We start from the raw sequence: 11,597 nt of genomic DNA, 5'->3' as shown, positions 1-11,597 counted from the left end.
GAGGATGGTCTGGCTGTTTACTCCCTGTTAAGGCCCACAGCCTTTCTTTGGCATGAACTGTGCTTTCTGCTTTTATTTCAGCCCTTGTTTGTTGTTTTGTTTTAAATCAATAACTTAATTATTTGGCAATCTGAGGTAAAAAGAAAAAAAAAAGTGCTTTTACCTGAGAAACCTCTTGGTGAATGAAAAATGTATCCTTGTCACCGGTTTACTTCCATTGGACCAATTTGTGTCTTCTGCATAGATTATCTTTGTTAAATAAATTCCCTAGTTAATGTATCTCTTCAATAACAATCACAAGAAATATATATATTTTTTTAATGCAGAGAACAGCGGTTTCCTTTTTACCATCATGCTCCGTCACTGTAGATTCAGATTTTCAGTGCACATAAACAGCCCACACTTCTTTTTTTTTTTTTTTTAAGAAGTTGCATATTTCTAGGTTTTATTGCTCTAAACAATGCACCCTTTATTGAAAAGTCCAACCTTTGATTTTAGCAGTAAAGTTTTGGTTTTTAATTAAATCTTTAGTGCCAATCGTGTAGTTTGGACATGGAATGACTCGCCACTCCGGACAATAAGGTGTCCAATTATCTGTGGGCGCACCACAGATAATATTGGCTGATTAAGGCTCACTTAAGGAGGTATTCAGGATTTATTCCCTTTATCTGATGTGTATTTGATCAGCAGTAAATCAGACAGATCCAAAGAAAGCTTGAGATCCTACCTGCCTCCAGCACCTACAACATCTTGTTGAAGAAACCCTGATAGTTACATCATTATTGAATTTCCCCTTTCGAATTAAAAAAAGCATTTTTTAATGGTCCTGAAAATATAAAATGGATTAGCCATCCACCTTTGCACTCTGAACCACATGGAGCTTAGGGGTGTAAATAATAATCGTTTTGTATCGATGCATGGATCCAACAGTCGGCGATCCAATGCATCCATTCATGTTTTTTTTCCTCCGGTCTATTTTTAACCATTTGCTCCTGGATGTAATTCTGACTCCCATGCTGCGGTGTAGTATGGCCTATTTTTATTACTTTATCTGCTAGTGCACTTATGCACTCATTGCAGTATGTTTTGATGCAAGGTCTTTCAGAATCTATAAAACAGAGGTGTTATTTTTTTCAGTAAATTAAGTTTTCATAGGCCTATGTGGAGTACAACTTTCCTACTTCTGTTATTTGCTGTTGTTTCTCAAACAAAATGCAAAACAATATTACAGCTTTCATTGATTTATTTCAAATTTGAAACATTGTCTAGCCTGTAAGGTGTAAAAAAATAAAGATAAAAAATTAACCAAATCGATTCGTGGTGTATTCTTGAGTATCCAAACTAAAATCGTTGGGTCAGGAAATTGATACCGAATTGTATCACCATGATGGGTGTGATTTACACCCCTAATGGAGCTAAACCTGCTAAAAATGATAAAGAAAAGGTTGGACATTAAAAGTTCATAACCAGAACTGTGACAAATAGAGTAATCTTACCACCATGGAGCAGGATGGTAAGAGAGGTGCTGCATAATCTAAATAAACTATATCCTGCTGTTTTAAATTCTGCTTCCTCTCATGTTTACCTTTCAATATGGTTTCATTTTATATAATTCTTAATTAAACATACAGGGATTTTTTTTTTTCATAAAGTTTTACAGCAGTTAAATAAAAGCTTCTAAAGCAGCTAAAGGAAAAAAGCAAAATTCCCCCCCCCCCCAATTTATCCAGCTATTTTTTTTTTAATCGCTACAAATCCTATTGGCTCTGCTGTGGTTCGGTTCTCAGAAACAAAACATGGATTAGACCGATGCACCCAACTGTAGGACAAAGGCAGTAAAAGTCAGAAATCAGATCTCTACCGTCTGTTCTCCCAGGTTGTGTAACAGGATCTCTATGACTTTTTCACGAGTCAATATTTTATGTCCACAGCTGTGCATGCACAAACAAATGTATGCTAGAAAACCTGCTTTCTTATATTTTGCAATAAAAAGACTTTTTTTCCCATCTCATTTATTTGAGGAAGAAAGTGCACAATGAAACAGAAATCACATTCATTGCTCGAAACAGGTGGCAAAGGTTGCTAATCAGTGTAGCTTTCAACAAATCACTGTATTTTTCTGATTATCAGAAAATAAGCAGCATCCTAAGAGGTGGACCTGAAATAAAACATGCTGACGTAGGAAAACATGAGGGCTTTAGAGGTGATACCATAAGCCTGCTACAGGATGAACTAAACAGACTGAGGAGGATCCAGTTTCATTCAAAGGGTGAATCGCCTTCTTCTGTGAGGTTTCTACTAGGCTCATGCACGGCTGTGTTTTCTCCTTACAGGGGCTGCTCAGAAACAGCAGTGTAGCTCTTCACACGAGCAAAGAAGAAGGGCGTGTACATCCTATCAAGGTCAAATGTTGTGATGACAGTTTCCCCAGTCAGCCTGAAAACCATGATCAATAAAAAAAATTAAAAATTATAAATACAAGCACATTTTCCTTTGCTAACATTTTTTTTATTCTCTTTGGAGTCTTACTTGTAAGTGATGTGGCAAGAGTGGTGGATCCACACCAGCTTACTGAAGCTCTGACGCCCCCTGGAGGTCAGATGCAGCCCCACATGGAAGGTGTGTTCAGCCTCAGGGGCCTGGTTCCGCCTGTAGAACCGATTTCTTTGAAACTCGGTCGCTTTCTGTCAAAAAAAAAATGTTATTCGACAATCTCTCTGTAACATTCGGGATTAATGTGTGTTTTTACATCAAAATTCTAGACTTTGGAATTTTTTCAGTCTTTTAGGTAATTAACTTAGAAAATAATAATAAAAATTTGAATGGATGGATGAATGGATACTAAAAAGCAAACATTATTTCAAAGCTGTTTTTCTCCATATCCATAATTAACTTGAAAAAAAATACTGAAACCGAACTCTGAACTTTGCTGGATTTACAAAATGAGGGAGAATTTAACAGTGCCACTGACACCATTTTACTTAAAAATGCGGAAGTAAAACATTTTCTCACCTCCTCCTTTTTCTTGCAAACGACAGCAAAGACTTTGGTTTGGTTGTCCGTCTCCTGTGACAGACGGAAATGACCAAGAAGAACAGAGTCCATTCTGTAGGGAAAAAACTGTCAACATTTAATGGCTCAACTTCTGGTATTTTTTTAATTGTTAGGGAACCGAGGTGCACCTTGTGTTTTTCGTACGCAAGCGGGGAACAACCGACAGAGGGTCCTCGGGGGTGGTCAGCATCAAGACAAATCCATCAGGGAAGAACCGGAGGTACCTTGGATAGCAATGTTGAAACATAGCAGATAAACGTTCAAACTTTTTCACAGATATAATTCTGTTCAAACAGCAGCGTGCCAGCCTTTTCAGAGACGGTGATGAGCAGGAACTTACCTGTAGTATTCAACGTGATGCCAGGCTCTGTAGAAACCATCCAGGGATTCCTCTCCTTGTCGAATGTATGATGTCTTGCTGATATAAACACCTATGAAAACAACAGGAATGGACCCCAGTTAAGCAAATATTAATGACTGAAATGTAAAGACCAACATGATCTGAACAACATTAAGCCATCTAAGCAAGTCAGCCTGATTAGTTACATACTTATACCAGTACATCACTTACCCAAGATTTTAAATAAAAACAACTATTCATGTTATGTATTTATTTTTTAAATCTGGTTTGCAACTAGTCTAGTAGCAGGAATATCTTGAATAAAATATTTTTTCATCTTGGGTTTGCTTTGGTCTTAAGAAATAATTGAAGTGATCTTTACACAAACACAGCCATGAATTAATGCAGATATTAGTCCAGATATCTGTTTAAAAGATAGTGGTTCATTAGTTCATGGGGCTGTCAAATTGCGATTGTTCTTTATCCCTTTTTAATAAGCCAAACAAATTTTCGAAAAAAATGTATATCTAATTTAAATTATAAATGTGACATTTTTTGGAACCACAAGGACTTTTCAACTTAATGGTTTTGTACATGGGAAAAGCTTTGGACACCACTGCTCTAATGGAAACAGTAAGGGTTTTATTTTAACAGGGCTGTTTGCTGCTCTGCATAGGGGGTTTTTAGTTTTTTTTTTTTCAGACCTCCTGAAACAACACAGCCAACGTCTGATTTCAAATCCATATTTTTAAAAGCTGGCTGATCCAATTTAGGTCATTTCATTTATTGGATCCTTATACGTGTTTAATTTAATTTTAATTTAAACTATTTGATCCTTTTAAAATATTTTTACCATCATGTTATCTATAATCACGATTTAAAATGACTGTCACGATTTTATTCCCAATAATGCTCCTTAAAGTTGATATGATTTTCTAAAGTGTTGTAATTATAAGTTTTGTTTAAATGTATAACTGAAGAAGACAAAGAAGAGATAGCAACTTAATTTTCATTGAAGAGGATGATTTAAAATTGGTGTCTCTCCATAACTATGTTTGTGTTTCCTGAGTTTTTTTAACAATTGCAATTTGTTTGTGTAATAATTTTGATGTCCTAACCTTCTATTATTGTTAAGCACATGTACTTATTTTTTCCATTTTAAATAAAAGCAGTTTTTTTTCCAATTTGAGGGATAAGGGCGTTATAAGAAAAAATTTAATCAGATTTTAAATTGTTAAGAGTTATCAGTAATTTGGACAGAAGTGAAGCTGCCTCAATGTTTAGTTACCATCAAATCGAACACGCGGCCTCTGCAGGAACATCTCCCTCCAGGACTTGAAGGGTGCTAGCTTAGTGCAGTTCCGTCCCCACACTCTGACACAAGCAGAACGCCAAATCTCAGGGTCCCTGAAGAAAACATAATATTCCTGCATCCGTTTAGCCCAGAAAACTCGACATCCTCAGATGTATGACTCCAAATCAGCGACTCACCTGGCGCAGATGTAAAACCCACGGCAGACCAAAGAAAGCTGCTCCAGTGCCCGCATGTCCAGTTCGCTCGACACAACCCAGCGAAATATGTACATCAGGATTTCCCGTGGCAAGGCTGCAAGTAGACAGAATATTTTTAAGTACAGATGTATACATAAGGACAGATTGGGTTAAACAAGATTCAGGGACAGATTTCTACCTGAAATGTGCGTTTGAGTTACTTCAAGCTCATAAGCGCATATCTTTGGGAAGGAGCTCTCCAGAGTAAGCTGCTGCTCAAAATAGGCAAGCAGATCCTCAATCTCACCATCAGTGTCACTGTCCTCCATGCTAAAGAAGAAAAAAAAAATTACAAATATGTGAAATAATGGCTGATTTTTTTATCGAAAGGAGAGAAACTGTGTTCTTTAGGTGAGCTAACGCAGTGATATCATTTGGATTATTTATGGCTGCTGTGACGCTGTTCAGGTGTAAAAATGTAGCAACTTAAGAGTCACTTACTAATTTCCTCCACCTCTGTCTGCGTCAGGGGGACGGCTGTAGTTGATTTTAAACTCAATATCAGGAACAAGCTGCATAGCCATGCGATAGAACTTGATAGCTGCAAGTAAAAACGTCTAATTAGACACTGAAAAAAATGAAGCATTACTTAATCTTATTTAAATTCTAATTCACAGCTCAGACAGAATGAGTGGGAACTAGAAAAATCTTAGTTACAGCAGAAATAATATATGCTTTCAAAATAAGAAAGCAGTAGCATCTAGACCATGCTGACCACCCTCTATTCTACTGACCTTCATAGACGGCTCCATTCTGCTCCTCCTGAACAGCTCTCAGAAACAGCTCTGCAGCCTGAGGGGAGATTAATGCTGTTAGACAATTAGCATGAACTTTACTGCAGAGAAAACTGTGGGCCCCCCTAGACAAACACACACATAATAGTGATTAAGCTCACTTTTTCCTCCCGGGCAATGTCTTGAGTCCTCTTCACGCCTCTTGCCCTCTGCAGCCGGTCACTTGTTTGACTCGCACCAGAGCTTGGTTTGAGTTCAGACATCCACTGAGCTCTGAACGCATTAAGCTCCAACTGCAGACAGCGTTCACAGCCAACATCAGACGACTAAACTAGGAATATCGCTTTTTTGTTTTTTGGGCGGGAGGGGAGTCCTTTCTCGTTTTAAGCAGCAGTTAAATAAAACAGATTTTATTTAGACTCCTCATTCGAATTTAAATAATAAATATAAAACATGACTTTGGCTTTCTTTTCTTGTTTCCTCACCTGAAGGTTTGGGTCATCCACACCCTCATCTTCATCCTCTAATGTACCTCCAATATCAGTATTTTCATCAGCCTTTACAGAAGAAAAAAAAGGGACAATACAGTAAAAAAATGTCACAATTACAATGTTTGGTCACTAACAGCTATTAATACAACAATGCCTTGTAGAGGAAAATAAGTGGATTATTCTTACTCAATACCAATGAGCTCAGCCTGGAATAAAAATATAGTCCAGCCTTGTTTCCCTCAGAGTATTAAGTTTTAATCCATTAAATTACCACAAATGTTCTTGGTTTTCTAACTTTAATTTCTCCAAGGCTTGATTTGGCCTTATTGGTGTTATCTAGTGAATTTTCTTATGACAGTTCTCAAAGGAAATGCATGTATGCAGTAGAGAAGGACTTTCAAAATAAAAAACAACAAAAGTGTGCAACACTTTGTCAAACATAAAGTCAAGGGCAAATATTTGTAACATTTGCTTTTATTTGTGGAATCTGTCTATGATACTTTAATTATTTTTGCTTAATTTCTATACTCTTTCCACTGTCCTTTATTAAGTGGTATATCCACAAAACACATAAGGGTCAAAAGTGTCACAATCCAATAAACAAGTGAGACCTTAAATAAGGATGTCCTGATCTAGGACTGATATCAGAAATCGGCCCAAAATCAACCAAAAAAAAAAAAGTATTGGAATATAGATGGAATATTCTCTTATTCGGTGACATCACGTGATCAAGCCTTTTTTATCGTGCTACACTTCAAAATAAATACTAAAAGTATGTATAAAAGTATTGGGTCCAGCATCAGGGAATGCTCAAAGCTGCAATATTATTACCATGTCTGTAATTAAAGTTTTATTAAGCTACCTCATCATTAAATAAATATTTGCCCGAGTGATTGTTTTAATTAGGCTTGAAACGCATGTAATTTTGTATTTATAATTATCTAAATATCCTAAAAAGTATAACTCACATAATTTCAGCATTACACAACAAAAATATCTGTTCAGGGCACAAGAGTGTTGCAACAGACCAGGCAATTGGTCTGTGGCTAAGTTAGCGTGTACATTAGCCGGCGAGATATTAAGGTCTATTCGATGAGTCACCGTTTAAATTATTTAATGAGGAAATAGAAAACTAGCTTTAATGTTAAATTATAGCATTTTTTTTATGCATTTAATAAACAAACATAATTATTTATTTCAATGTTTACTTACTAAATATGATAAAAACAAGTGTATTACTATATTTATAGCTGCATTTAAATGCCAGTCCTTATAATAGGAATACAAAAAATAACTCTATAAGAGACCGCCTGATTGGTCCGTTGCTGTGCAGGTTGACCAATCAAATGTTAGGGTCTATATGATGTCATACTGGCAGTTGAACATTTTATAATGGTGTGTGGACAGAATATATTCAGATATAGGAACATTACATTAACTTAAAATTACAAACTGTTAGTTTGAATATGGAAAATATTGGTTTAAGGGTCAAAAAAATGTTAAAGAAAATTTTCATATGAAGTTACACTAAAATGAAAATCTGTTACACGTCCTCCATCTGTTCGTGTTACAATTTCTGGTTCAACACGGTGTTGTTCACTAAAAGCTGATGTTAATATTAGATTGGTGAATGAGGGGCGCTTTTCTTTTGCATTTTAGTAACCTCTTAAATAACAGCTGTTGTTTACTGGCTGGTCTGTGCAAATACTTGATAGCTAAACAGGTAACCTAACCAGGTGATGCTACTGTTAGCATTGTTAGCTACCGAGCACTAAACCGTCTGCGTTCTTCCGCAAAGTAAAACGTATAAAACGACGAGACCCACCATGACACTTGGCCCTGTAGGTCTCCTTTTTATCTTCGCTGGTGCTCACTCACTGGTCCCGTTTACAGTTCACGGTCGGAGAAACGGACCACACAGCGGACATATTTACGAGCTCGCAGGAACGCAGCCATCTTGCTGAGCGGCCCCGGAGCCTCGGTGTCAAACACTTGCGGAAGTGCGCTGAAAGAGGGAAGACAACATAGGTTCCCCCTGGATGAGCTTGAAGCTGTTTACATGCCCTTTTAAAGCCAAATACCAAGCTCATCCCTTAGCAGATTTCATTTGACCTATAACTGAGTCCAAAAGGTGCATCAAGGAGATAAAAAAAATATGCTTTAATCAAATAAAACATACAAGAGCTCATTAATGGGTCTTTTAATTCGGCTGATGCCATTTGCGGTCCTATTTTTTATTATCCTTAAAATAAATGGCATTTCTCTATTTTTATTAATTTTAATAAAAGGGAAAAAAAAAATCAGACAGATTAATTCCAAGAGTAAATAATGCCACAACAGTAAAAAAAATAAAATAAAATAAAAAGTAAATAAATCTTAATGTTTCTTAATTCTATGCAGATGACAGTAGAGAACCCAAAACTTGCAGTAAAGTAAGACAAGCACTACTTACTTTTCATTGCAGGGGCGGAGCTAGATGGGGGGCAAGCATTGGTCACCCCTGTGGCTACCATTTTTTCCCCCTCTAATAAAGTTGGTGGCAGCAGTAATACACTCAAGTGGAATATTCAAAACATTTTATTTGTTTGTGGTTAATTATACACATCGATATACTAACATCTAAGATGATAAGTACAGAATTCATGCTCTTTTCAGAACTAGATTTTGTGTTTTATGGGGTAAAGAGAAAATGTGTCTCTGCAAGTCATCTAGGAGTCTTCAGTGAAATCATTGATAAATAACAAATTTAATTAAAACTGATTAAATAATCAATTTATGTATATATTAGTGCTTGTAAATTTTATGCAGAATGATTATTAATACAAGTAGGAAAGTAATGCCAATGGAAAAAAATTATGCCCCAGAACTCAAAACAAAGTTTAACCACTATACCTTTTATCTAGAAATTACGGCTGTTTAAATATATGCATCGATTTGTTAGCAAAGGCTGTAGGAAAGTATAGTTTGTCTTTATTTAGAAAATATGGATGCTCGTTAATTTTCCAACAGTGTAGATTGATGTAGAGGTTCTGGTGCCTATACACTTTAGGCCACCCCTCAGTGTATATTGGTTAATGCCTGGCCACCCTTATAAAAATTTCTGGCTATGCCTCTGTTTCATTGTATGTAACTAAAAATAAAATATTTCCATCTATTGACTCAAATAGTGAATATAAATCAAATAATATAAACTGCATGTGTATTTTTGTTTCAAATAACCTTGTTTGTATCGAGGACCCACTCTGCAATATTTATATAATAAATACAGAAATAAATAAATGCTCAATAAATAAATAAGCATACAATTAAATGCCCCCCAATCAATCATAAAAGGACAGTATTTTAAAGCATTTACTCAAGTTATTGTAACGCAGTATTACTCTCTACTTACCTCTTATTCTATGTACCGTAAATATTGGTTTGAGAATTGATTGAAAGGTTGTGCATGATAATTTTAAATGCTGATCAGTGACAGTGCGTACAAATAATTCCAAAAAAGTAACAAAACAATCCACTGGACATTATTTCCAAGTTTGAAGACGTTTTGTTTTCCATCCAGGAAGCTTTTTCAATTGCAAATGTCAGAAATAGCATTGAGTTCGAGGTTATATAGAGTGGACCAAAAACAAAGCCTTTGGGTTAGAAAACATGCAAATCTTGACGAACAGATTTGCCCATTTGGAATAGGGGCCGTTTTTGGATATTTGTTAGCCTGCAATACCTGGTACTGGTCTATGTCTCTGAAAGGGGGTTAAACAGGCAAGGTGTTCTGTTCCTCTGTAAGGGGATGGGGGTTGCGATAATTGCGGGAACGAATCAACTCTATCACCGCATTGTAGGTTTTTGAAAGCTGGAATCTGAGTCCACCCCCTCTGTTTAAGATTGTTTTTTCTTTCTTTACATAGACAGCTTTCTTTATGCCCCTCTCAAGCCACCTATCTTCTTTGTCAAAAATGTGAACATTCTGGTCCTCAAAAGAATGTCCTTTGTCCATAAGGTATAGATGTACCGCTGACTCTTGTTCCGAGGAGGAATGCTCTGATCTTTATTTTGGAGAAACTAAACAACCTCTCCAAAGGTGCAGGTTAAGAAATAAAAACCTGCCTTAAACAGAGGGGGTGGATTGTTTTTTTTTTTTTTTTATGTAATGAGTATGACCTGGATGACTGAGAATCTTCGCCAGCTTACAAAGAATGTGAAAAAGTTGTAATGTAATGTGCCATATGGGTTTCAGTATTTAGGTGGTCATTGGAATACAAATTAATTATATGTAGCATTAACAAATAACTGCACTGGGTACACAACACTGGATATATACTTTCTTTTTTTGAGAATCAGATCAGACTCTATCTACAGAGACTTTGGTCTTTTGGAGTTGAGCACACGCACAGTAATAACCTTTTGGACTTTTTTATGGCTTCATTTATGCCTTCAGGTGTGATCTGAGGGAGTAACAGTTATCAACAGTTAAGAGGAAACTTGAGAAGTTGTTGAAGAAGACCAGATCATTCCTGAAATGCCCAATACAGGTGGTGGGAAACAGAAGAACTCAAGCCAAACACCATTCAGGGCCAAAATACATTAAACCATGGAGTAAAATGTAATTCCTCAAGCTACTGCATCCTAAAAACACACATTAACTTTTATTTTTAAATCTTTATGTCATGTATCTTTTAGACTATTTAAGTATCACAACTCTCAACAGAAAACCAAAACACATGGTGAGATGGTAATCTATTTTACAACTCTTAAATCAGAGCTTTCAATTTTAACCAGATATAGAAATCACATTTTATACATGTACATTTATTTATTTACCCAAAACCTATATTTGAATATATTGAAGGATATACATTATCCATTTCTACTTATGTATGGAATGTATTATTTTTAAACTTCTCTTTTTATATATCAAAGCTACAGAGGAGGATTAGGGCCACTGAAAACAATAAATAAAAAAAGTTAACTATTTTTTACATTTTACCAGTATTTCAGTTCAATATGGGAAAAAGTTAGAATTCTGAGAGAAAAAAAAGTCAGTTCTGAGATTAAAGTCAGAATTCTGAGATTAAAGTCAGAATTCTGAGGAAAAAAAGTCAGAATTCTGAGAAAAAAGTCAGAATTCTGAGAGAAAAAGTCAAAATTCTGAGAGAAAAAGTCAAAATTCTGAGAGAAAAAGTTAGAATTCTGGGTTTAAAGTCAGAAATCTGAGGAAAAGTCAGAATTCTGAGATTAAAGTCAGAATTCTGTGATTAAAGTCAGAAACCTGACGTTTTTCCCATAATAAACTGAAGTAAAATTTTAAAATCAGTTAGCTTTTTTTAAAAAAATGTTTCAGTTGCCCTAATCCTCTTCCGTACAAAGCTGCTTAATGAATGCAGACAGTAAATATAACACAGATATTAATTTTTCTACATGGTAGATATT

General features: G+C 35.7%; 1 protein-coding gene across 1 annotated transcript; it reads right to left on the bottom strand.

The window, feature by feature from the left end:
• Positions 1–1,995: 1,995 nt before the first annotated feature.
• On the bottom strand, positions 1,996–8,179 carry fbxo9 (F-box protein 9). The gene is made up of 13 exons (XM_038296358.1): positions 7,996–8,179; positions 6,165–6,236; positions 5,841–5,972; positions 5,680–5,737; positions 5,387–5,486; positions 5,085–5,215; positions 4,886–5,000; positions 4,683–4,801; positions 3,395–3,485; positions 3,183–3,278; positions 3,013–3,106; positions 2,530–2,684; positions 1,996–2,436 (listed from the first exon to the last, which is right to left on the bottom strand). Exons 1-13 carry the CDS (start codon positions 7,996–7,998, stop codon positions 2,328–2,330), a joined length of 1,275 nt encoding a protein of 424 aa, XP_038152286.1. The 5' UTR covers positions 7,999–8,179; the 3' UTR covers positions 1,996–2,327.
• Positions 8,180–11,597: the final 3,418 nt, after the last annotated feature.

The sequence above is a fragment of the Cyprinodon tularosa genome, unplaced genomic scaffold, assembly GCF_016077235.1.
Source record: "Cyprinodon tularosa strain WSP-4 unplaced genomic scaffold, ASM1607723v1 ctg37, whole genome shotgun sequence".
Lineage (NCBI taxonomy): Eukaryota > Metazoa > Chordata > Actinopteri > Cyprinodontiformes > Cyprinodontidae > Cyprinodon > Cyprinodon tularosa.
This window is presented reverse-complemented; position numbering and strand designations above follow the sequence as displayed.

Bases quoted from the DNA above. Each gene is read 5' to 3' on its own strand.
- fbxo9 (XM_038296358.1), bottom strand. The intron at 5,738-5,840 runs GTGAGCTTAATC...ATCTCCCCTCAG, and splicing joins ACATTGCCCGGGAGGAAAAA to GCTGCAGAGCTGTTTCTGAG. The intron at 4,802-4,885 runs GTGAGTCGCTGA...TGTTTTCTTCAG, and splicing joins GGGTTTTACATCTGCGCCAG to GGACCCTGAGATTTGGCGTT.